General features: G+C 33.2%; 1 protein-coding gene and 1 long non-coding RNA gene across 5 annotated transcripts in view; one reads left to right on the top strand and one right to left on the bottom strand.

Moving 5' to 3' along the window:
- The first annotated feature begins 6,974 nt into the window (after positions 1-6,974).
- On the top strand, positions 6,975-11,487 carry LOC143229089 (uncharacterized). Its single transcript, XR_013015658.1, has 2 exons — positions 6,975-7,325; positions 8,594-11,487. It is a non-coding gene; the product is annotated as an uncharacterized LOC143229089 (long non-coding RNA).
- Positions 9,394-26,045, bottom strand: part of LOC143229088 (uncharacterized) — a 28,095-nt gene continuing 11,443 nt past the window's right edge. Inside the window, exons 3-6 of one of the 4 annotated variants that reach the window (XM_076460904.1) lie at positions 20,182-20,256; positions 15,324-15,635; positions 11,325-11,510; positions 9,394-9,592 (exon numbers count right to left, since the gene is read on the bottom strand). In XM_076460904.1, coding sequence (XP_076317019.1) covers positions 11,358-11,510; positions 15,324-15,635; positions 20,182-20,256 — 540 coding nt within the window. In that variant the 3' untranslated portion in view covers positions 9,394-9,592; positions 11,325-11,357. Of the gene's footprint in view, positions 11,511-15,323; positions 15,636-20,181; positions 20,257-26,045 lie in introns of all 4 variants that reach the window. The other 3 variants (XM_076460903.1, XM_076460905.1, XM_076460906.1) reach the window with 3 other exon arrangements.

Here is a 26,045-nt window from a genome sequence, read left to right on the forward strand (position 1 = left end):
AAGACTGAATATTATGTGTAAAATTTTTGTATATAAATAATTATTTAATTAATAACCATTATTATAAATTGTATTTTTATATATTACAATGTATTTGTGTTAAGAAAGAAAACTTTGTGTATAAATTTTGCTGGAAGATATCTTTAATACATATCAACACATAAGTAATTTCTGTATCAAAATTCATGTTATTGATTTGGCTACTGATATAAAGGCTGATGTAGTTAGGGAGGAATTTAGACCTTTTGTGTGTTGGTTCTCTGTCTTTGACAAATGACACTGTTTATCGTATTTTACGTGATACTGGGATGGCTCAATCATTGTTGTTAGCAGGTGTATTGCCTTTAGATTCGACTTCTGATACTGATAAGTCTCTTCATAATATTTGTTTAACATTAGGTCTTGTTTCGGGACCAGTTGTGGTTGGAGTCTCTAAGACCTACTACGTCAGTTAAGAGTGTATCGTTATTGTTGGGAAACGATTTGACTGGAGGAGAAGTTGTTGCTAAACACAAAATGGTTAGCTAGACAATCACTGTCTCAAATAAGGATGATGTTGTTGAGAGTAAATCCAGACGTATTTTCCTCGTGTTATGTGTATTATTGTTTGTTTATTAAAATACATTTTTGTTATGAAAAAAAAACGTGTGTATATCAACCTTTTGCAGATATTATAAATTTGACACAAAACAGCATTCGGTTAATTTCTAAATCACAATTACAATTTAACTCTATTCAGGCTATTTCAAGTCGTAATACGTAACATAATAAATAAGAGACTCATCAAGTATAAATTATAATACGTAATATGACACAAAAAAGCTAAGGAAACATTGATCTCTTATAATCTAAAAAATGAGACTAAAAATATTACATTTAAATGAGATTGGTACATATATTTCAAACTACTAAACAAAAAAAGAGACAATAGTAGTGTGATAATTAACTTACATACATAAAGACAAACAAGATAACATCTTCTTTCATAATGTACACCAAGGAAAACTAAAGTAAAAAAAATGCTTTCAACAACGGTTACTTTAAATCCAATTCAGCCCTCTGTTGCTGTGGGCAACAATATAGCTATTGTTTTGGCCACTGCTTTTGTGCATTTCTATGATTCATCAGCTCTCACTCAGTGAAATTTTGAAAATAATCTGGAACCAGCTAGGTGGCACAGATTTATCAATAACATTTACAATATATGGAATCATGGAGTTTGGAGTATTTTTTTAAGATTCCTTAATAATCATCACACTGACATAAAGCCTACTTTTACACATAACGGCAATGACTTTTCTAGAAGCTATTCTTAAAAGAGTAAAATTACTACTACTGTTTATTCTAAACTATGTGTTTAAGTCCTTATAATTCACACCATTCATCAGCTACCAAACGGAGTGTCTTTATCAATCCATTGAAAAGAACTGGAAAAATTTGCAACACTATGAATAGTAAAACACAAGCCAGGATGAAACTTAAAAATCTTCTACTGTCTAATGGCTATTCATGTTGTTACCATGTGGCTATCCATAATTTTGATTCAAAATTTATTAACAAACGACACTAAAAAAAGAAAAAGAAAGCGCCACATTAAAACGTGATGTCATGGATCATGTATGTCCTTTGTGGATGAGCCTTCAACTGCTTCCTTTCGTCAAATGATTATAGGATTTGCTTTGAATCTTCTCATCATATAGAAATCCGATAAAAAAATTGGATATACTTACCAGTTCAACCTTCAATAAGAATAATAAATGAAAGTCGAAAACACGTTTGCTAAGATTAACAGCTTGAAAGAATCATGATATTCTTTTCGGTTACTATAATTTAAAAACAGTTTTGTAATCTGTGACGTTCAAAGGCTCTTGAAAAAGCAACATACATCTTAAAACATAAAACTTAATATAAATAGTACGAAACTATCGTTTGTAATATAAAACAACTTTACTGATTAAATGAGTGTTAAGTATCTTTCCAGCCTCTGATCTTTAAGTTTTGATACCATAGAAGTTGTTTCCCTATATTTTTTTATTTATTTAGCGTGTATAATTTAGTTAAAATTTAGGTTTTCTGCGTGTTTATCACTCCACTATAAAACTATTGATACTGTTTTGTATTACTTTGCTCTCTTACCGTTAGGCCCGGCATGGCCAAATGGTTACGGCACTTGACTCGTAATCTGAGGGTCGTGGATTCGAATCTCCGTCGTACCAAACATGCTCGCCCTTTCAGCCGTGAGGGCGTTATAATGTTATGATCATTCCCACTCTTCGTTGCTAAAAGAGTAGCCCAAGAGTTGGTGGTGGGTAGTGATGTCTAACTTCCTTCCCTCTGGTCTTACACTCCTAAATACGGCTAGTGCAGATAGCTCTCGTGTAGCTTTGCGCACAATTCAAAACAAACCTCCTACCGTTTTTTGATTACGATTTAACTTAATCTTCACTTCAGGTGTTTTAAGTTATAAACTCTACAAGGTGTATCATAATAAATAATCTTTTTCTGCGGTTCTAATGATTTAAAACTGCTCACTAGTAACAGGAACGTCACTACAACTTAGTACATGTTTACTAAGCATTGACGTTTTCATGTACTTAGGTGAAGTCTGTTCATTTCGTTTAACGGCCAGTCTCGTTGTATAGGTGGCCTGACATGACCAGGTGGTTAGGTTTGTTTTGTTTGTTTGTTTTGGAATTTCGCACAAAGCTACTCGAGGGCTATTTGTGTTAGCCGTCCCTAATTTAGCAGTGTAAGACTAGAGGGAAGGCAGCTAGTCATCACCACCCACCGCCAACTCTTGGGCTACTCTTTTACCAATGAATAGTGGGATTGACCATCACATTATAATGCACCCACGGTTGGGAGGGCGAGCATGTTTGGCGCGACGCGGGCGCGAAACCGCGACCCTCGGATTACGAGTCACACGCCTTACGCGCTAGGCCATGCCGGGCCAGGTGGTTAGGACGCTCGACTCTCAATCTGAGGATTGCGGATGCGAATTCCCTGTCCACCAAACATGCTCGCCCTTTCAGTTAAAATTTGACAATCTATTCCTCTATTCCTCAGTAAAAGAATAACCCAAGAGCGTTGGCAGTGAGTGTTAATGACTAGTTGTCTTCCCTCTAGTCTTTCTCCGCTAAATTAGGGACAGCTTGAGCATATTGCCCTCGCAGAGTTTTGCGTGAAATTCAAATGAACGTGTATCAGATCCTACATGTCCTCCACATTATTAGTATTATTCGTGCATTTATTTTTCTATATTGGTATTATTTTCTATAAATTGCGTCACATTATTATTTTCTATATTTCACACCACATTCTGTCATTATTTCATTCTTAATTTTATTTTTATAAAAACAAATTAACATTTCTTATAACTATTATCACACTTAACTCTTGTATGTACTGGACATACCACTTTGGCACAAAATAAACTTGACACTAACAACTTTGGGTTATCATTACTAGTTTGCAAGAATAACTCATATTGAACAGTAGCAACCCAACACTCCCAGGTCTTCGAAACCTAAATCCCGACGTTGAGAAACAGCTATATGTACTCTAGAACAGAACAGACAGATAATCAGAAAATTTTCCGTCACTAGTATTGGAGTTTGCTTTATTTTTCTTATTGTTATGTAACCTTTGCATTTTATACTGATAACAATAATATTATTATTAGAATTTTAACATAAGTTTTCAAATAGATTAAAAACGACAATCAAGCCTAACTAGTTAAAGCGAAGTGCAACAATGCCAACTCAGAATTAATTTGCTAGACGTGGACCTGGGTCGTCGATAAAATATTTAATACTAGACCGACTATAAGACTCAGTATTGTCAGTAAGTTTCTAAAACTATTGTATATAAACCATCATTTGTAACAATTATTAGTAATAACCGTTATTATATATTATATTGATTTTGTTTGTATATTAAAATATATTTGTGTTAAAAAAAGAAAATTGTGTGTATCACCCTTGTTGGCAAATAACATAAATTCGATACATCTGACAGTTAATTAACTACTAGATTCAAATTCAAATTTCCGGTTATTTGAAATAGTAACATATAACGTATGTAACATAATAAATCGAAGCTTTATTCGAAATAAATTATAATACGTAACAACGACCTTATAAGTAAGCTTTACTACTTGATATTTGTCAAACCTACGCTGTACAAATGCATTTTTCGATTCAAATATAATTTATTACTCACTTCAATTAAAACATTGTACTGTCAATTACAGTTTGTGTTTTAATGTAATGCTGTTGCAAAAGCTCTAATGTTAAATGACGACTGAAAAAATTACACAAAAATAACAAACATCGTAGCTACTGTCGCTACCCATGGGGCTCACCGATTTCTGAACATTGCTTAAAAGTGAAATGTAGTGTGCTATTTAATGCTGCATTCATATAGAAAAGGTATACAATATGTATACCTGATACTACGTGCTTGTCAGTGTTTAGACCTGGAATAAATTTTCTCTGTAGCTTCGGCTATACTTGAAAGTTTCACGTCCATCGGTAGGCAATAGTAATTTGAAAAATTCTTTGTTCAAGTTCGTGGAAAACTGCTCAGTGCCAGTTGTCCTTAATTTCAAAGCGATACACCAGAATCGAAACAGCGAGTTAAAATCACGCTCTAACATCTCTTGGGCTTTTCTTTTACCTATGAATAGTGGATTGACCTTCACGTTTTAACTATCCAACGGATGTCGGGTAATTTCTCATTCTAGCTACAGCCATGTTTTAAGGTAATTTATTTATCACATTGTATTTTATAAATAATGTTGGTGTGGTGTTTGTCACTGTAGTTTTTACATGGTATAGACCTCAGTTTTGTGCCTGGTTTTTGAATAAATTTGGTATTAACTGGAATGTCATATTTTGTTGCTACTTTTTGCCAAATGTTGGTTATTTTTCTGCTGATGTCGGGAATATATGGTATGCAGCAGTATATGGTTTCGTGATTTTTTGATTCGTGAGATATATTTAATTTTGTTGGTTGATTTTGCTTTCTGTCTAGGTGTGTGCGTATAATGTTTACTACGGTTTGTGGAGGAAACTTATTGATGTTGATGAAGTGTTGTTTTATTTTGTCTAATTCATCGTTAATTTTATCTGGTGAGCATAGTTTTATAGCTGTGTTTATTTGGTTTCTTAGTATGTTGAGTTTTTGTTTTGTTTCATGTGCTGAGTCCCAAGGAATGTATAGTCCAGTATGGGTGATTTTTCGGTGGATTTCTGTTTTGAATTGTGTATTGGTTCTTGTAATTTTGAAGTTAAGAAATGATATTTGATTGCTTTCTTCCTGTTCACATGTGAAGTTAATGTTGGGATGTATAGAGTTAATGTGCTTGAAAAAATTAAGTATGTGTTCTGTAGATCTGAATCCCGCAACCGTGTCATCTACATATCTGTACCAGTATAGTGGTGTATGTAATACTGTGTTAATTGCCTGTGTTTCAACTTGTGTCATAAAATTATTGGCTAGAACTGGTGATACTGGGTTGCCCATGTTTAGGCCATTTGTTTGTATATAGTTGTGGTTGTTGAACATGAAGTTTGTCTTTATCGTGGTGAATTCTATGAGGGTTGCTAATTGGTTGCTTGGAATGTCTATAGCTGGGTTAGGGTCCAAGGCTATCTTGCAGGCTTCAGTGGTTGGAACTTCTGTAAAGAGGGATATAACATCGAAACTGGTCATTAAGGCTTTATGATTAAGTTGATTTAGATTAAACTTGATATTAAAAGAGTCTTTGATGAATGAGCTGGCTGATGTTACAAATTTGGAGAATGCCCATGCTATGTATTTACCAAGATTGTAATTAAACAATTCATATGTGGACATTATTGGTCGTAATGGACAATCTGGTTTATGAGGTTTGGGGATGCCGTGTATTTGTGGTGTGTGTGTGTCAGTTTTACGTAGGTAGGAATAAAGTGTTTGTAAAATTGTGTTGGCTTTTTTTATTTTTTAGTAGTAATTTGTTTAGTTGCGTCTCGTGTGTACTTGTTGGATTTGTGTGTATTGGTTTAAATTTATTCGTGTCTGATAGGATGTTCTTCATTTTTTGGATGTATTCATTCGTGTTCATTATGACTATAGCGTTACTTTTATCTGCTTTTAGAATTTTTATGTTTTTGTCTTGTTTTAGGTTTTTAATGGAATTAATGTCTCTTTTTGTAAGATTGATTTTTAGCTTTCTGTTTTGTGAAATTATGTTGATGGTTTTGTGAGAAAATTCTTTGAAAAATCGTTTAAGATGTTGTGTTTAGGTGTTTCTGGAAAATATAAATTTTTAATTTTACCTGGGAAGTTTGGCTGTTGGATGTCAATAAAATTATCGTTTGGACATATTTTATTATTTTCAGTTAAATGATACATAGGCTATTTAGAGATCTAGGGTTTGAACACTTAAGGTTAATATGAAAAACAGTCCTTTAGGAAATTAACTAGTGTGGAAATAGTCATATATGTAAAACATGAGGTTATACTAATGCATACGTTATGTACCCAGAATTTAAATGTTTTAATTAAGTTAATACAAAACACAACTCTTTTCAAAACTTTGTAGATTTTAACTTAAATTTAGTAGATGGATAATCATATACGTAAACCACAAATTACATTGGACAAACAGTCAAAGTGAAATAAATGAGAAATCAAATATCAATTTTAAGTATTTAAACAATTTGTTATTGAACAAACGGATACTGAAGTGACACTATAAAGCAAGAAGTTGACCATAACTATAACGTAGAAACTAGTATCATATCTGAAAGTTTTGCAGGCTTGGTCAAAGTTCACTATGATAAAACTGCAGATTGACGAACATTGGTTGAGTCCAACTTCTAGGGAACATTCTGGCTGCAATGTTTTGAAACATCCATCCTGAGGCGACAGTCTTTGGTCTCGCCTCACCGATGACTGCCCACTGAGATGACTCATTTGGACACTTATAAAGACGATTAACTATTACCGTTTACTTCTTTGCAAATTGGTGTTAAGGAAGTGTATCAAGAACGCTACTCATGTTTCCCACTATTAAAACCAGGATATATGTGAATGTTAGATTTATTATCGTCATTACAAGGTTTTCAATTATCTTTGAGTTGATCATAAATATGTTAAAGTATGCTTCAACCATAAGCCAACATATGTTTTGACAATTTTAGCATGTTTTCGTAAGCGGTTCAACAACCGTTATGGCAACCTGTGATTTCTGGGAATCCTTTTAAATTGGTGTGAATTTCTATGCAAACATTCAGAAAGAAACTTCGATGATGTCCAGTGTTATTCAGTTGCAGCTGCTGGTGATTATTTTTTCGTTATACATTTCTTTGCCATTGCTGATGGATATTTGTAAATCAATTTAAAATTTGTTTAAATTTGGAAAAAGTATGACGAAGGGATAGCAATGGCAAAAAGTAAAAGAAAAAGGTAGGAATGAATAAACAGAACCAAACAAAAGTCCCGACATAAATAGCCAATAAATATGGAGTCAATCTTACATACTCATGGTTATTGGCCACAGTAAGACTGTAGAGCATTTCTCAGTTTAAATGCTTTTCTCAAACCCGATTTCATGCAAATGACATAAATTCAAAATTTAGTTGTAGATGAAAATTATTCTTGAAAAAATTTGTCTACTTTATATTTTGTATGATTTCGTGTATTCATTTCTACCTTGTTTCTGTACTTTTTAGCATTGCCGTCCCTATATCGTGCTCAAGTTTTACAATTGTTTTATTGACCGTTCCTATCTTTTGTTTAAATAATTCATTGAAGCAGATTGATAACTGTATATTTATCTTATTTTTATAATTGTATGTTGTTAATATTAGATCAGTTTTGTCAGTTTCTTCACTGCACTTGTACAATGACCTCTAATACTGATATGATACCAAGAAATTGGCTACATTAGATTATTAATCATCACTAGCAATAATACTGACTCCTTGGGACTTAGTATTGAGGAAAGCTGCGGTAAGGAAAGAACGTATGAAAAATGAACAGCTGTATCATCCATATGTTCATGTTCTCGTTCTTCTTGGCACTTCCGTACTAAACATTATATTTACAAAATACTTATATTACTTGTTTTGTGACGCTTTTTATAATCACTTAAAGTTAGTACAAGAAATGGATATGTGTACAAAATTTAGTATTGTTCGTATCGATTTTTACTTCACACATATTATAGAAGTTAGCTCTCTAAAGACACTAACTGTATAGTGTACAAACCATTGAGTATTCTACACGTTACAATTATGTAACGTTCATCAGTTACTGGGTAGTAATACCCGTTTAACCCTGTACTTAAGTTTTTTAAAGGAACAACATGATTCCGTAAGAAAGCTAACTTCCTGGGGTAATAACATTGTTTACACTAGAATTATGAGTTATTTTTAAATTTTGCGAAGAATAGTAATAAAATGGGTAGTGGAATATTGTTAAGAATGTTTTCTTCTATCAGTTAGGATAAAATTGTAGCTACTGTTAGATACAGGTAGATGCTAGACATGTTAAAGAAACAAATGTTGAATGAAAATAAAAAGTCTCGGTTTCGGCTGTTCTCCAGGTTTCGACTTTGAAAAGCAACATATACATTGGAGAAAGAACTACTATTCTACGCAGCTCTTCATATATAGCTTGTGGGCTGGCTCCCTAAAGACAGCAGTTGTATAGTGTACAAATAACTAAATATTCTATGTATTACCGTCTTTTAATTTTAATCTATTATTGGCTAGTAGTTCCTGTTTTACTATGTATTTAAGATTTTTTAAAGAAACACGAGATTTCTATACGAAAACAAGCTTTAAGTGATAATTATAACATCATTTACAGTAGAATTAAGGCCTCTCTTTTTTGTTGTTCTTATTTTAGTTTATACTAAGAATACTGTGATTAGTAACAGCCTGTTCCTAAGTTCTCCGAAAATGCTTTTATGTTGTATTAAACAATCGCGAAAACTTCATATTTTTTTGGCTAGCGTGGGAAAAGATAAAACAAATACGCAGCTAGTTCCTATTTCTCCACTCTAGCGACACTTTTTAATTATATTGTGAATATAAGCTGTGAAACACTCGATAAAGGCAACTAGGTGCTTAATTAAGGCTTTATTTAACTCAACTTTCTGCGGTTATTTATAAGCATCGTATTGTAATAAACTGAATGCTGCAGCCATTTTGTCTCCGCTCATCCCTACCTACTAAACACTACGGGAATAGGGTCACCAGAATGTATTTTAAGTCACTGATTTATTTCGAGCTATTGAGGTAAACAATAAAATTAACCATGTAAGTAACAGTACGTAAACTTGTGTGCGTGTTTGCATGTGTTACGTGTGGTTACAAACCAAGAGCACAAAATTTCACCACATTTATCGTTAATACAAAATGAAAAATTTATTTTCAGCTGTTAAACATGGTCACGGTTTATATTTATTTCTTCACATATTTCACAAAAATAATGGTTAATAATAAATAACCACGACAACATTTTAATTTAAGTAAATAGGACATGGGTTGTCAAAACTGGTAAAGCACCGAAAGTATCTGTGAGTGAGCAGGGCCCTTACCTAAATTAAACAAATTACAAAACTTAAGGCACTTGTAATCAACATTCAAGAGGCAAATGTTATTTTTTTTCAAATTTGTTTAAAACTTCCTGATAAAGATACTATTTTTAATTTATATACAATAGTTAATATAACTCACTAAATACTTTAAACTCTTATGCTTGCTGTCTATCTTACATATTATTTAATATAATTATTGATGTCATACCTGTTTCATTTTACGTTTGACAATACTGATAAAGAAACCATTGAAACATAAATTAAAATATTTTCAAAATAAATACAACAAATTATCTATTAATCTAGTATATGGTTTAACGGTTTAACCTGGATTAATTAGAAACCAATCATACAAAAATATATGTATTAAAGTCTATGACAACATTATTTCCAAATTATTTTTAATTAAACAAATGCACCTGAATCTAAAATCCTTACTAACTCTTGGTCATATAGTTTATCATTCAAATTGCGTGTGTACTTTATGTTGCTTGCATTCATTACTGATGGTCCCATTCCATTGAATAATATATATATATAGTTTCCAACATTACGTTATATCAAAATTATTTAGCTACAGTATATATTAGTTAGCGTTTGAATCTTTATCCATTATTTCAATTCAGGAACTTTACTTCCACTCTCCTCTTATGTTTAAATAAAACAAATGGTCATGACCATTGGATGTTCAAAAGTATTTCCGTAAATGTGTCGCTTCCTAATTTTGGCATCATATATTAAAATAATTAAGTAGACATGGAAGATACCGGCACCCGAAAAAAAGGAATTAAAGAACAAAATCGCTAAACAAATTTCAATAAAAAGTACATCATTTACTTTTATTAATGGTTATTAATGGATTGAGTTTTAAAAATTTGTCACTGGAGTCCTGATACCCACAATTTCCCTTCATTCGATTGTTCTGTTCTTTACAAAACGCTTGAGTCTCCCTTCCTTTCATTTAAACATTATCAAGATAATATACATTGAAACTAAACGTTGCACAAAAGAATACTTTTTTCCAGAAATTAACACTGAGTATTCACGTGATGATATAAAACTTAATTGCGATATACTTATGACATTGATCAATGCCTTTTCAATTATTATAATTCATAGGAACGTTAGAAAGTTTTTATGAATGTGTAAGTGAACTAATTTAATCTCAAAAGCTTTAAAGCATTTCACACACAATCTGGAAAACAGCGCTATCAGATCAAAACATTGTTACGAAACGGGTGGGTATGATACAAATCGTTAGAAGATTCTACTAAGTCTCATTTTTTGTTAGTGTTAAATACGACACCCTAAAGCTCAGTGCTCCTCAGTCATACCGCTGGTTTTAGAGGAAGTGGGGTCCCGCCTTATAAGACCTCTCGCGGTAAAATCAATACATACAACCTTTTAAAATTTTCTTTAATTACTAAAAAAAAAAAAAAAAGACAAATACAGAAAATATACGTTGACACCAACATAAAGTCGGTACATTAAATTTACTTAGTTTAGCTCTTTCGTTAAAATATCATAAACTTTATGTTGTTTTTACCGCGAATCATACAATCTGGGATATCCGACTCTTATTTAATTTGCCTTTCTAACATTACACTACCTACTCTTTCAATAAGTCTTAGCGTTTCCTCATGGTTTACTACTTTGTCAAATTTATGTTCGTTACTATTTTTTTAATATAATCTAACGACACAGGACAATTCTACATCTATAAGTCTCGCACCTTAACCAAACAATTGCACCACAAAAGACGACACTATAGGTGACACGAACGTGGAAGGTTCTCTGCTGGGCGAGTACAATACGAGGAGAGGAAAGAAGCCTCGCGGTCTATCCGAATCCACTGTACGTGCACGGGCGTTATAACAGGAGAGAACCATAGTAGGTTCAAATTGTTTTCGAGGCATACCTATGATAAAGTTCAAATATACTTGCATCATCATCTGTGTCGGCATTTAGGTCGTAATATGTTGAAAATTATTTGTTTGTTTGTTTAATTTGTATTTCGCGCAAAGTTACTCGAGAACTATCTGAGCTAGCCATCCGTAATTTAGCAGTGTTAAGACTAGATAGACAGCAGTTATTCAACACCACTCACCCACACACAGCTCTTGGGTTATTCTTTTAACATCGAATCGTAGGGTTGACCGTTACTTCATAACACCTCCGTGGCCTAAAGGTCGAAAACTTTAATTTTACTTTATCGAATTATAGGCCCGGCATGGCCAAGCGTGTTAAGGCGTAAGACTCGTAATCTAAGGGTCGCTGGTTCGCATCCTGGTCGCGCCAAACATGCTCGCTCTTTCATGCCTTAACCCACCTGGCCGTGCCGGGCCCCTGGTGAAAGAAATGGTAATCAGCGTCTGTTTGTTTTATCGACCTCCTGAGCCTCAAAAGTTGGTCGTTTTTTCTATTTATTCCAGTTTTGGGAGTTTATTCGTAGCCCCAAGATAGCTTCTTTATCAACAAGGTCAAGTTTAGTAATAGAGGCTCAAACCCCTATGTTATAAATGTTCATAAACAATAACTATATTTAAACATTTGGACTAATCGTGCTAGAAAAAAGTAGTCAATAGCTTAAACGTTAAGCATAATAACACAAAAATATCCATCCAACATATCTTTGAAATTTTCCATAATTTAAAACTGCAAAATATAAATTTTTAAAACATACTTATTTTCTCACATATTGTTGTATAATAATATTGAAGTTATAACACAAAAAAATAATAATGATTACAACTTCCAGTTTCAACCACCACTCTTGAATAAATATAAATTGGATACAGGATTTTCTTTCATTCGCAATACTTAAAAACCATTAAAAAATAGCTACACGCAAAAATCACTGTGAGTGAAAGTTCTCAGTACTTTGACGTAGTTACTAGTTTTATTTTAATAATGTGCCCACACAATCAGCTAATTAGTTATCTAAAATAAAGATTTTTATCATTTCATATTGGCTTGTGGTACAAAATAGTTATTTGCACATTTATCACAACACATACAAAATAATTATTTAAAAAGTATATAACTATAACCACCTCTCTTGAGTAACTGAATTCAAGAAAAACTTCAATTAAAACTTCTTAACAGAGAAAATACAAAACAAAGTGAGGGAGTATATTATTATCTTCCTTAATTATATATATATAATACAAAACAGAAACAATATATACAATATAAAAGACATACTTATGGCCATATATGTATTAACACTGATCTACAGAATTCTAGCATATTTAGGAGGAGGTTAATTACTTGTTTTGTGGTTAAGCGTAAAGCTACATAATGAACAATTTGTTCTCTGCCCACTGAGGTTAACAATAGCAATTCTTAGCATTATAAGCCTTGTATGTATCAAAGGGCTACCGGAGACTTTTCGGAGGAGATCTTCAAGACGAATAAATAAATAGTATTATTAAAGAATTTTTTGATTATTCTAATGATAAAAGCATCCATGTTAGAATAAGATAAAAATAACCTTTCAACTTGAAGAAACTAATAGGCAACAGCTTACACAAGCTTTTGGTTTCCAACAGACAAGTTACCTTAACAGGATGTTAGTTAAGGCATTCGATTCGCCTTTCCAGCTATGGGAGCAATATAATACTACGATCAATCACAATTTTCGTTTGTAAAGATTAGTCCAAGTGTTTGCGGTGAGTAGTGTTGACTAGCTGCTTTCCTTCTAGTCTATCACTTCAAAATCTTACATATTGATAGATTTGATACAGTTGATAAATTTAATCACAAACAAAACTTTGTATCTAGAGATAAAAACTGAGTCCTTCAATCTGACTTTTTCTTTTCAAACTTGAACCATTTTTACGGATTGTTTTGGTTTTATTTTTAAAGATAGAAAACTTTCATCAATAAATTTTTTTTAATGCTTATGTATTCGAAACATTAATATTAGACTTTCTAAATATATTGCTCACGACATTTTTAAATGAAAAAAATGGCAAAGAAAGACGTAACCTATGATAACCATTCAATAAATTCTTAAAGCGATACATGGGCAGGTAGTTAGGGCGTTCGCATCGCAATCTGAAAGTCGCAGGTTCGAATCTCCATCTCATCAAACATGTTTGCCCTTTCAGCCCTGTGGTCGTTAAAAATGACTCTCAATACCAGTATTCGTTGACAAAAGAGTAGCTCAAGAGTTGGCGGTGGGTGGTAATGACTAGCTAGCTGCCTTCCCTCTAGTATTTCTCTGCTAAATTAGGGACGGCTAACGCAGATAGCCCTCGTGTAGCTTTGCGCGAAATTAAAAAACAACAACAAATCTTAGGCAAAATTTTTAATAATATGAATCTTTCGGATAATTATTTCCCTCATGTTTGATATTAATAGTAATGTTTCGTTTATAAAGTCAGTTTTATTTAACCAATAGTTTTTTACTTGGTTTCATATCACACCTTATTAAAATTTTTCATTTATGCTTCACATATTTTCATGGATCAAACCACGAATAATTTTGTAAAATAAATATTTTTTCTGACGATAAGAATGTCGCCTAAATTAGAAGTATATATATATACACACACACAATAGCATCATTTGCAGGAGATTATACTAACACTGGGTTTAAATAAGATAGGAATGACTCAAGCTTTTTTAACGTTAACTACAGCATTCACAAGTTTATAGTTGTTTTAATGCAGACTCGTGTGTTTTTGCATCCTTAAGTAACTGAATGAACTTCAAATATAATAAATAAATATTTCACAACGGTTTGGCTGTACCCCTTTATTAAAGGATTACTGTACAGAAACACAAACAAAAAGATTTTTGAATTTATAATTGTCGTTCTAATTGTATTGTGGAAGTATATCAAACAGTTTTTGTTATTCCTTTTTATATTGTTTTAAACTTACGTATTGTTTATAATACGAGTCTATTTGTATACTATACAGACCTTTTTTAGTATTTAAGTGGTAACACTTGGGACAAGAATTTAGAACAAACTCGTACATTTTATATATCTGCACACTAAAGTAGTGCATCAGGTAAAAATTTAAACATATGTTTATATGATTCGGTGTTTTAGCCTCTTAATAAAGATGTACAACCAAAACGTTGGGAAATAAACGCTTATATTATTTCTAGCTAAAGTTATATGATTACCAGTAATAAAATTAATATCAAAGTCTATGCTACAACGTACTGCAATCAAAAAGTCACGTTTCTAAATTCTCCAATAAAAAACTGAATAAGGACACATTTACGGCTAGGTCTTCGAATTACAACATAGGCTAGGTCTACGAATATCAGTGCAATGAAGTTAAACAAAAAATTAGTGAATTTATCATATCATCTTGTACACAGGAAATGTTATCGAATCGACACAGCATTATTGCACCGTTTGTGGAACAGCGAATGATAGCGATTTCTGGCACTTATTACACTTTTTAAAACTAGACAAATTCACGTAGAACATTCAGGGCATTTACGGAAGTAAAGCCTAGCTATAACAAATAAAATAAGAAAAGGGAAGAACGTCGCGCCTATAAGGAAAGATTTTATTCCAACGTTTGAAAATATTTCTCCTAACTTTAATATAAATAAATAATTACAAATTAAATAAATAGTATTTTGGAAAAATCACAGTCAATTATTACGTTACACGAAATATTTTAAGTTAGTTTTGATCTGGCAGAATTTTGCTATTCAAGTATTCGTGAATTGTATTCGATAAGCTTATTACACTATTAATTACCTGACAATCACGTAACACTCTGCGAGAGCACAATTTTACATCATTTATACGTTCGTTTAAAATCTTGATCGAGGAATTGTTGGTTTCTATTCTATGCCTTCGCACTTGGTTTGCTAGTTGAAGAAAACATCTCACTTCTTTTAAATGAACAACAACTGCTTCAGCTCGACCCAAGAAAGAATTTTCGTTAGGCCTAATGTTGGAACATGAATCTGTAGAATTTGTTTGTTGATATTTCATATTATAGACATGAGCAGTGTGATTAACTACTAACTCATCTAGCAACAGCATGACCTGTGATTCGGATATATTCTGAAAAAGAAAGAAATGAAAGAACGTTATCAGTTCCAATGCACTTTCAGAATTAACAGTTAATTAACTGTACTTCAGTTTTTTCTTTGTGAGTGGGTCATTTGTTTATGTCTTTCGAAATGCCTTTGCTTCTTGTTTGCCAACTGAAAAAGTTATTTAAAACCCACGTTCCTCGTCAACTATCTGCACTTTCTCGGTTAATAAGCGTTAATCACAATTATAGCTTCCGAGGTTGATAGCATATCAACAATTGTAGCAAACCAACAATAAGAAACTGTCTCTTCGCGTTGCATTGGTTATCTTTTATAAGCTTTAAAGTGAGGTTTTTGAAAGTTCAATTGGCAATGCTACTGACAGTCACTAGTATTTTACATACATACATAGTATATTGTTGATGTATACGCTCGAGAATCTTCTACAGATTTAGAGTAGGCGGGACTTTCGCAATACAGTGTAAGTTACATACATTTCCAAATATATATTAAACTGAAACAAACATAGATATTAAAATAAATATATAACATTAAGTATGTTACATGAAATAAAGGTATCTATAGGTGCTTATTAAAATATTCGGTGCTATCTATCATGGTTTTTTTTAGACAACAACTAATGATTCAGAGTAATACCAAATAGAATCATAATTGGAGTTCCGTGTTCCAGTGCTTAGAGACACCACTGTTACAAAATGTATACACATAAAATTCATCACTAAAGATTATTACACTATTTTTCTCTTTAAGTTAAAGAGAAACTAGACTGCTAGTAACTATTGTTACTATAATAAACAAACAGCAAGCGTAAGTGTTATGTGCTTTAAGCAACCTGATCCCAGTATCTATCCTATATAAAAGCTAGGGTGTGTCATGTCACACTTGATTTCTTGAAATAAGAGTTATAAAAGCTGATATTCATTCATTCAGATAGAGTAGTTTGATTACTCTCTATCCATTACAATTTTAATGATAGAGATGCAATGGAGCGTTGGGAGTGGTTATTATTAATATAATAAGCCTAAAGTAAAGAAGTAACAGGGGATCACCTAGCATAGAGCCAATGCATAAAATTTAAATCGTTTCTGAATCAAGCTACCTTCTTTAATAAATGGAGACTCTAAATTAAGAAACCAATAAATATTTTTTTTCCAGTTTTGTTGTATATATATTTATTTTATTTAACAACAATATTAGTTGAAATAATAAAATAATTGCATAGGCGAGGAAATAAAATGTAAAACAGAATATAAAGTAGCGGTGAAAAATTCGCCAAATTAAAATAACTTTACTAATAATACAAGAAAATGACGTTTCGGCTAACAATCATCCATCAAGTTACCATTGACAATGAAACTATTAATATGCGTTAGGTTGAAAGAACAAGTAACACGTGGTTTGTAAGTCCGAGAACATGTTTCTGAAGCTACAAATGAGCTTAGGAAAGTAACGTATAAGAAATATTTTGTTTGTTCTGAATTTCGCGCAAAGACACACGAGGGCTATCTGTGCTAGCCGTCCCTAATATTGCAGTGTAAGACTAGAGGAAAGGAAGTTAGTCATCACCATCCACTGCCTACTCTTGGGCTACTCTTTTATCAACGAATAGTGATATTGACGAGCATATTTGATGTGACGGAGATTCGAACCCCCGACCTTCGGATTACGAGTCGAGTGCCTTAACCACTTGGCTATGCCGGGCCAAACTAACGGTAATAAAAGTACAAAAATTGTATAACAACAGTTACTCGTAGCAAATAAACTAAATTAAAAATGTAAATGTAAAACAATAATATAGGCAACAATGTGAGAAAATGAATGAACTCATACATCAGGTAATATTGGTCAAAGGAATGCAACAATAAGAGGTATTTGAACTTAATAAGAGTGAAGAACGACGGTAAAAGAAATATAAAGGTGATAAAAGTGGGCGACTAAAGTGAACAGGATAAAAAGAAAAAGAGTGCGAACCTAGAACAATACAGTGTAACGCAAAGTTCAGTTAGTGAAATCAACATCAACCAATGGAGAGACCAATGAAGTACGAAGAGAAGATGCTACGGGAGTCATGCGAAGCTTAATTTTAAATCATTTCCAATGTTAAATGGTGAAATAATGAAAAACAACGATCCATTGTACCACGCATTTCAAAATACCAGGTTTGACAGTACTGTTTAGCATTCCAACTTAGAGTCGTAATAATTACTAACCATTAGTGGGCGCCTTATCCAATGGGTTTGGAGTACTGCACAAAAAAGAAGTATCCAGAGTAATGTTCTGCAAAAGGCACAGGAGAAAGAAGAGACCTTTAAAGAACTTGAAAACCTTGTCAAGCCATCTGATCTACATGCTTCTCGTAAAATGATGAATTTGTTCGTACATTACCAATTTACAAATACCATAACAGATGAGAATATGAGAATTGAGTTGAAGCATTGCAGGTTGTATATCCTTAAAGGAAGCTCTAGAGTTAGAGATACAACTATAAGCTATTAAGGTTGCAGTTGAACTATTAAAGGAATTATCTAGAGGTTATGGGTATATCAGATATCAGATATCATATACATATATCAACAATAGTCTAGAAAAACAAAATTAATCACATGGTCAGTTAAACAGAACAGAAGAAACAAACCACAAGATAATAAATAATATGGTACATTTTCAGTTAGAGTTTTTTTAAACTTCTTTCTCTGAGTTAAAATTACAAGGGAGTTTCAACTAATAAGAGCTTCTTATTTCATATCATAGTTTTTTAGCTCTTGCCAATCATACCACTCACACGTATAAATTATTTACCCATAGTAATATTTTAAGTGCCTTTTATTGTAGAGTATTGTTTATTTGTATTATTAATTGTAAAAGTGACATTAAGCATTTTTTCTTTGTGTAAGTCTGTGTTTTTGTGACTTAAACTGCGCAGCTCATCAATGTCTACACCCAAGTATGAGAAACTCCAATTATTTTTTAGCCTAAATACTCTTCTTTGTTAACTAGCTGAGAGGTATCACAATTTTATAAAGAGACGACTCTACCTGCTTTTAAATTACAACTGCAAGTCCTAGAAATCTTTATCAGCTGATGTTTTCCACCACTGACTAAAACATTTAAGAAATCAAATAGGTTTTTAGTTACAAAGTTAAACAATAACTGTAATGTTCAAGTGCATTAATTTCAAAAGACAGTTACAAAGTATCAAAGTATGCACAGAATAATTTTGAATGCAGTAAAGATTCAGCAAGCAAACACGAGTGGCTAAGTAAAACCAACAGTATTTATTGTCACACAAGTCACCAACCAGAACGACATGAAGTTCTGAAACACCTGTTTGTGGGAGAATATATTTCTGAAAACGTGTTGGAGACAAAACACTGTTTAGAAATAAATTTATAATCCTACATATAACTGTTTCAAAACTGCACATTGTTCGCAAGTTAAGTGGGTATCTCTTAACAAAGCAAAAAGAGAAACTAAATCTGTTGTTATGGCTCCAACTGATTGATGAAACAGATATAGTAATATCTAAACATATGTTCGAAACAGATACGTAAACGATAATAATGATGGTACAACCCCTTTAGAATGAGTATGACTATTTCGGAAGAAAAGAACACCAAAAAAGGCTAAGTAGATATGAGCTATACATGAAAATCGTTCTTTTATGTTTTCTTGGTCAAACAAAAGCGTTAGCGCTAGTTTACGACTTTATACATCTAGGTTACAACAATGCTGTTAATTCACACAAGTTTTATCAATTTTACACAGTAAACACTTTTATTTTATTTACAAGAACAAAACATAATCCTATTTTTAACAAATACAAAGGAGTTTATTTACATCTATTTTAATCATTCCATTTTTCTCTTGTATATAGAATGAATTTCAATACTTAGGCTGAGGCATAAAAGTTTAATTTATTGTATCTAACTCTGGCAGTTCGTTGACAAATTACTTTTGTTTGCAATTTCTTAGTCGTAAGCTTGTAGCTTACTATTGTTATAGATTCCGCATAATTTCTTTTTCGATTTAAATTCTGTTGGCCTCAGATCTTGTATATCACCTGATGACACCAGGTAGACCTGGCAAACACTGTGAATAAAATAAAAGTTTTTACTTGTTTGTTTTTTATAATTTCGCGCAAATCTACACAAGGGCTATCTGCGTTAGCGAATTTTATTCTAAAATGACAAAGGAACGAAATCATCATTACTATTATCACCAGTTTGTTTTGTTTTTTAACAATTTAACATTGAACAATAAATAAATACGCATATGTCGACGTGTCACTCACTGTTTAATATAGTTAACTCCTGTAATTCTGTCTATAATCTTGACACACAGCTAGGCATATCACTCACTGTTTAGGTGCCTCCCGTAATATCTGTTTATATTCTTGTTTGTTACAAAAAATTTACAGTAAGTTTTCAGAGTTATGGTAATTTCATTTTTGTGTTATTTTATTTTTTAAAGTAGAATCCAAGGAAAATAATTTAAATATACCATATACGATTAAACGTAATGTGCAAGGTTAACCTTTCATTTTTTTTACATACCTTCAATTGGTCCACGCTAAAAGGAATGTGATAGATAACTGGTAGGCTCAAGTTGGCACAATCTTCTACCATGTTCTGAAACAAAATTATCATGAGAGTTTAAGCCGTGTTTTATATTCGTCTAATTACATGTGTGTAGACATATCAGAAATGTATAAACAGATCTACTAAAGTGTAATATATACAGATCTTTGTTTCTGTGAAATAGTGAAATCAATAGCCTTGATATCAGTGATAATAGTCACACGATATTAAAGGTTTAAATATATTTGAGTTGAAGGCCGTTATAGACTAATTAAGAAGATTGTGGAAAAACACCAGTCTCGTGTGATCTTTCGACATTAATATTAGGCTTATTTGTTCATTATTCACTGGCTTTGAACGTTTAAAGCAGTAACAGTAACCGCTTAGCATTACTTATAAAATAACATGATATTTTAGACATGATATTTTTTATCTGGTATTATATTTCTTTTTGCTGAAGAGTTCTGGAGTTAAACGGAACGCATTTTGGCCATTGACGTTTAGCAGAAGAAAAATGAATTTAAAATGATAATTTGATAATAATTTGATATTCACAATGGACTAATGGAACAATATGAAAAAAAAATATTTATGCTACACCCATTGGTTTGTTTCATATTATTTCAAAGCCATTAATATGATTAACAAGCATATTTTGTGGAAATCGTACATTACATATAAAGAGACATCCAAACTTATTTGCGATAAAGAAGAATGATAATATTAATTATTTTATTCCGCTACCTCAAAAGTAAGCTTTAGTTCTTAATATCAAAAGTTAATAGTTACACGGTAATCTAGGGAAGTAAGAATTTCATTTTAATCGGTAGTTTAAATAATACACATAAATAAAATTGTATTCTGGATGGTCAAAACTATCGGCCAGAACCAGACACAAAAGGAAAAAGAGGTCAAAGTATGTATACAGCTATTTTGTTTTTTACACGATTATAACATATGCCAATTTGCTAAATCTATATAAATGAACGTCAATATGTGTGTGTATATGTATCTCTTTCTTATATATTTTCACATTTCTTGATCAACCAGTATCACATTTGGCACAGTGATACAGAATGACATGAGGGAGGTTAACCCATCTAATTTCTATATCCTTCAGCATTAAAATAAACTATATAAACACTATCGTTAGATTTCTTAAAAACAGTATTCCTTCTTTTCAGGGCCCGGCATGGCCAAGCGTGTTAAGGCGTGCGACTTCTAATCTGAGGATCGCGGGTTCGAATCCCCATCACACCAAACATGCTCGCCCTCCCAGCCGTGGGGGCGTTATAATGTTACGGTCAATTCGTTGGTAAAAGAGTAGCCTAAGAGTTGGCGGTGGGTGGTGATGACTAGCTGCCTTCTCTCTAGTCTTACACTGCTAAATTAGGGACGGCTAGCGCAGATAGCCTTCTAGTAGTTTTGGGCGAAATTCAAAACAAACAAACAGCAAAAATAACTATTATTTAAAATGAGTGAAATGGTATAGGCCAAATTGAAAATATGTCGATAACAATGTATAACAGGTACAGTCAATGCATTTTTTTTGTAAACATCTCAATTTATTGATTACATTTAGAAAGACCTTTCACCATTTTGCACTTGGTTTTTCATAGGCTAATGAAAAAATATTTATAGCTTTAATAGGTGATTCTGTTTACTTAACAATTATTAGAAATATGTTTTTGTTTCAGTATATTTAACTTCACGTGCCGTAAAACGTATTTTATACAAAGTACTTTTTTCTGTGTTGTTCTAAAATTACTTATTGAAATGCGACTTAAAAAAAAAAGATAATATTTACAGGCCCGTTTTAAATATATTGAATATATCGCGACCTGCTCATTACCAACGGTGTAACATATACATAACATATTGGTCCGGCATGGTCAAGTGGTTAAGGCGCTCGACTGGTATCTGATGGTCGCAGGTTTGAATCCCCGTCAGACCAAACATGCTTGCCCTTTCAGCCGTGGGGGCATTATAATGTGACGATAAATCCCATTATTCATTGGTAAAATAGTATCCCAAGAGTTGGCAGTGGGTGGTGATGACTATCTGCTTTCCCTCTAGTAGTCTTACACTGCTAAATTAGGGACGGCTAGTGCAGATAGCCCTTATGTAGCTTTGCGCGAAATTCTAAAAACAAACATATAGCGGCATATACTGGAAACAGGAGAGTCACGCAAATCTAAATGTAATTTGTTTTAAAGGTATCACAATTATCTGCTGTACTAATCTCATTTTTATTATGGTAATTTCCCTGTAAAGTATAAGTTTAAAAGTATACAGTGGAAATTTAAAAAGTCCCAAGTGTATGAAGTTTATTTTCATTGTTATGTATGAATCACTCTTTTGAAACATTTATCTGACTGTGTTTTATTAGTTAGCCTACTATTCTATGACTTTGATAATTCAGAGTTAGCGTCCTGTCACTGTGAAATATTGTCAATCTTTTTTGTCAATTGGGTGCATTATAAGAAGCTGTAGTTAAATTCTATTATTTGAATAGAGTCAGCTCAAGAAGAGATAGTGGATACTTTGTGATGACGAGAAACCCACTTGAAGTAAAAATGTATCTTAAGACGGCTGAAGATGACCTAAAAAGGTCGAAACGTTGTTCTCTACTTTATTTTAATAAACATTTTAATACCCATACCAGCTGTCTTGAGATACAGATAGTGGGTGCTGTTGACTAGTTAGTTGTCAAACTCTAGTATATCAGTTCAAAATTAGCAATAGTCGGTGCAGATACTCATTGCATGACTTTGCTTGAATATTCGTGACAAAGAAACAAATTGTGTTTTACCACGCATTCCATTCATGAAATGGAACCAGCACAACGGAAATACTTCCTTTCATTGCCAAAGGGTACTCAGTGTAATATGAATTTTCTAACCAAATAGGTCACAATTAGTGTAGTGAAACTGTGTCTTTCAACAGAACTGTATATGAAACAAAGTAATTTAAAAATGTGTTTAGTATAAACCGTCACACTCACGCTGTTCGATTTAAAACTAGTTGACCGCTTTTAAGGAATTCTCTGAATCACGTATGATCATAGATAACCTTTAGATAATTTCTTAATATTAGTTTTGTGTATATTTCAACATTTTATTACAGACAGTTAAACATTTTCTTTCTGTTAGCATGCGCTATCTTACACTACCTTATAAAGTGGACTGAACGTGTGGACTGAGTGTTTAGTGTGCAAGATTATGGATCTGAGGATCCCAGATTCGTGTCCCTTTCAAAAATAAATAAAAAAATTTGATGCATATTTGAGAGAGACAATCAAATCCAGCTATTTATTAGAGTTTCTCATGAGTTGGCAGAGAATGTTGTTGACTAAGTGTTCTTTACTTTAATTCAACTAAACATTAGAGACAGCGAATATCGGAAACAGTCAACCGAATCCTTATAAAGTATCATATGAAATGGGTTTTATCAGAACAATTACATCTCCATCAGTCAACTACTATACTAAGCAAATAAAGGCTCTATCAAGGTGAGACAAAACTGAATAACACTATGTGACAAAATTTTCACATTTTTTTGTTTCTGGGTAGAAAGTGCTATTTCAAAATTGCTTATGCCTAAAGTAAATGGAGAAGACCTATTTTTCTCTTCAAACTTTGCTTTTGTAACCTGGGTAATGAAATTTTCAAATTTACCCACTTTCCACAACATTCCAGGGAGACTTAGTGCTGAGGCAATTTGAATTGCCTGTAACCCGAACAAGTGGTGCCTTGATAGCTCATCCAGAAACCTCAAAGCTGTGCTGCTCCATAAGGGGAATAAGTATCTGTTTCTTCCCTTAGCTCATTCGGTGAACCTCAAAGAGGAATACAAGAGCGTCAAGACCTTGCTAGAAGCCTTGAAGTATGATGAGTATGGCTGGGAGGTTATCGGAGACTTTAAAAATGGTGGCATTCCTGATGGGTCTCCAAGGAGGCTTTACCAAGTTTCCCTGTTATCTTTGCCTTTGGGACAGCAGGGACACCGCAGCGTACAACAACAGGAAGCACTGGCCACAACGGACCGAGTTCTCTGTGTGGAGGCACAATGTCAAGTGTGAGCCACTAGTGGATCTACAGAAGGTATTGTTTCTACTCTTGCACATAAAATTGGGTCTAATGAAACAATTTGTAACAGCTCTTGACAAGGAGTCTGCAGCCTTTAAGTACCTTCGTGACTTTTTCCCTAAGCTGTCTGAGGCAAAAGTCAAAGCTGGTGTTGTACCACAAATAACGAAAATCCTGGAGTGCACAGAATTCCCCAAGAAGCTCAGTAAAAAAATCTTGGGGAAGCTTTGTCGCAGTGGTTCGGGGCTTCTTGGGCAATCACAAGGTTGATAATTATGTGGAACTGGTTGAGGCTCTGGTGAAGAACTACGGCAAAATGGGCTGCAGGATGTCCCTCAAAGTCTATATCCTTGACACTCATCTTGATAAATTCAAGGAGAACATGGGAGCATACTCAGAGGAGCAAGGCGAGCGCTTCCACCGAGATATATTGGACTTTGAACGCCGCTACCAAAGGGCGTATAATGAAAACATGATGGGAGACTATATTTGGGAGCTGATACGTGAAAGTGATTTACATTACAGTCACAAATCTTGAAAAACTACTCACTTCTAAACATTTTTGTATAACTTTTAGTATAAATACGCGTAAATCTTGATTCATATGTTGTTTTATTCAGACCTTATGTAAATGAAAATATGTAAATTTGCCCGTTCTTACATAGAAAATAAGTTAATTTCATTATCCACGTCACAAAATCAAAGTTTAAAGGGAATAATGGCCATTTTCTGTACTTTTACAACATAAGCGATTAAGAAATAACACATACTATCCAGGACAAAATTTGTGTTACATAGTAATATTTACCTTAAACCCACTTATGCATTTCTATCGTGTTTGTGTGTGTGTAAAGAATACAAAGTTTTGTCTTTAACATTTAAAGGAAGTAAAGCATAAAAACACCATCTCCTTATCTTTGATGATGTTTTAAAACAATTTGCAAACTGGAAAAAGCGCCTTTATGAAACTCAGCCTGACATGGCCAGGTAGTTAGGGCGCTCGTCTCATAATCTAACGGTCACGGGTTCGAATCCCTGTCACAGAAATGTGATCGCTTTTTCAGCCGTGGGGGCGTTATAATGTGAGAGTCAATCCTACTAGTAGTTGGTAAAAGAGTAACTCAAGAGTTTGCGGTGGGTGGTGATGACTAGCTGCCTTCTCTCTAGTCTTACACTGCTAAATTAGGGACGGCTAGCGAAGATAGTCCTCGTGTAGCTTTGCGCGAAATTCAAAAGCAAATAAAAAACACAAGCAATTAATGAAACTCAGTCTAATATACAATTAACACATAGTGTTAATGAACAAAATATTATTTTAACACACACACAAATATATATATATATACATAGGCCTGGCACGAACTGGTGGTTAGAGCACTCGACACACAAGTTGAGGGTTGCGAGATCGAATCCCTGCCACTGAGTGGGGCAGCCATCCGAATGTAACATTTGTTGACTTACAAATACTAGCTGACCCTAAAAGTAGTTTGAATTAAGGTCGTAAAAATATATAGTTACGCACGAAAAATTTAATTGTGTGTTGATAAACTACATAAATTGGCCCGGCATGGCCAAGCGCGTAAGGCGTGCGACTCGTAATTCGCGGGTTCGCGTCCGCGTCGCGCCAAACATGCTCGCCCTCCCAACCGTGGGGGCGTTATAATGTGACGGTTAATCCCACAATTCGTTGGTAAAAGAGTAGCCCAAGAGTTGGCGGTGGGTGGTGATGACTAGCTGTCTTCCCTCTAGTCT

Source organism: Tachypleus tridentatus, chromosome 10 (genome assembly GCF_004210375.1).
Source record: "Tachypleus tridentatus isolate NWPU-2018 chromosome 10, ASM421037v1, whole genome shotgun sequence".
NCBI lineage: Eukaryota > Metazoa > Arthropoda > Merostomata > Xiphosura > Limulidae > Tachypleus > Tachypleus tridentatus.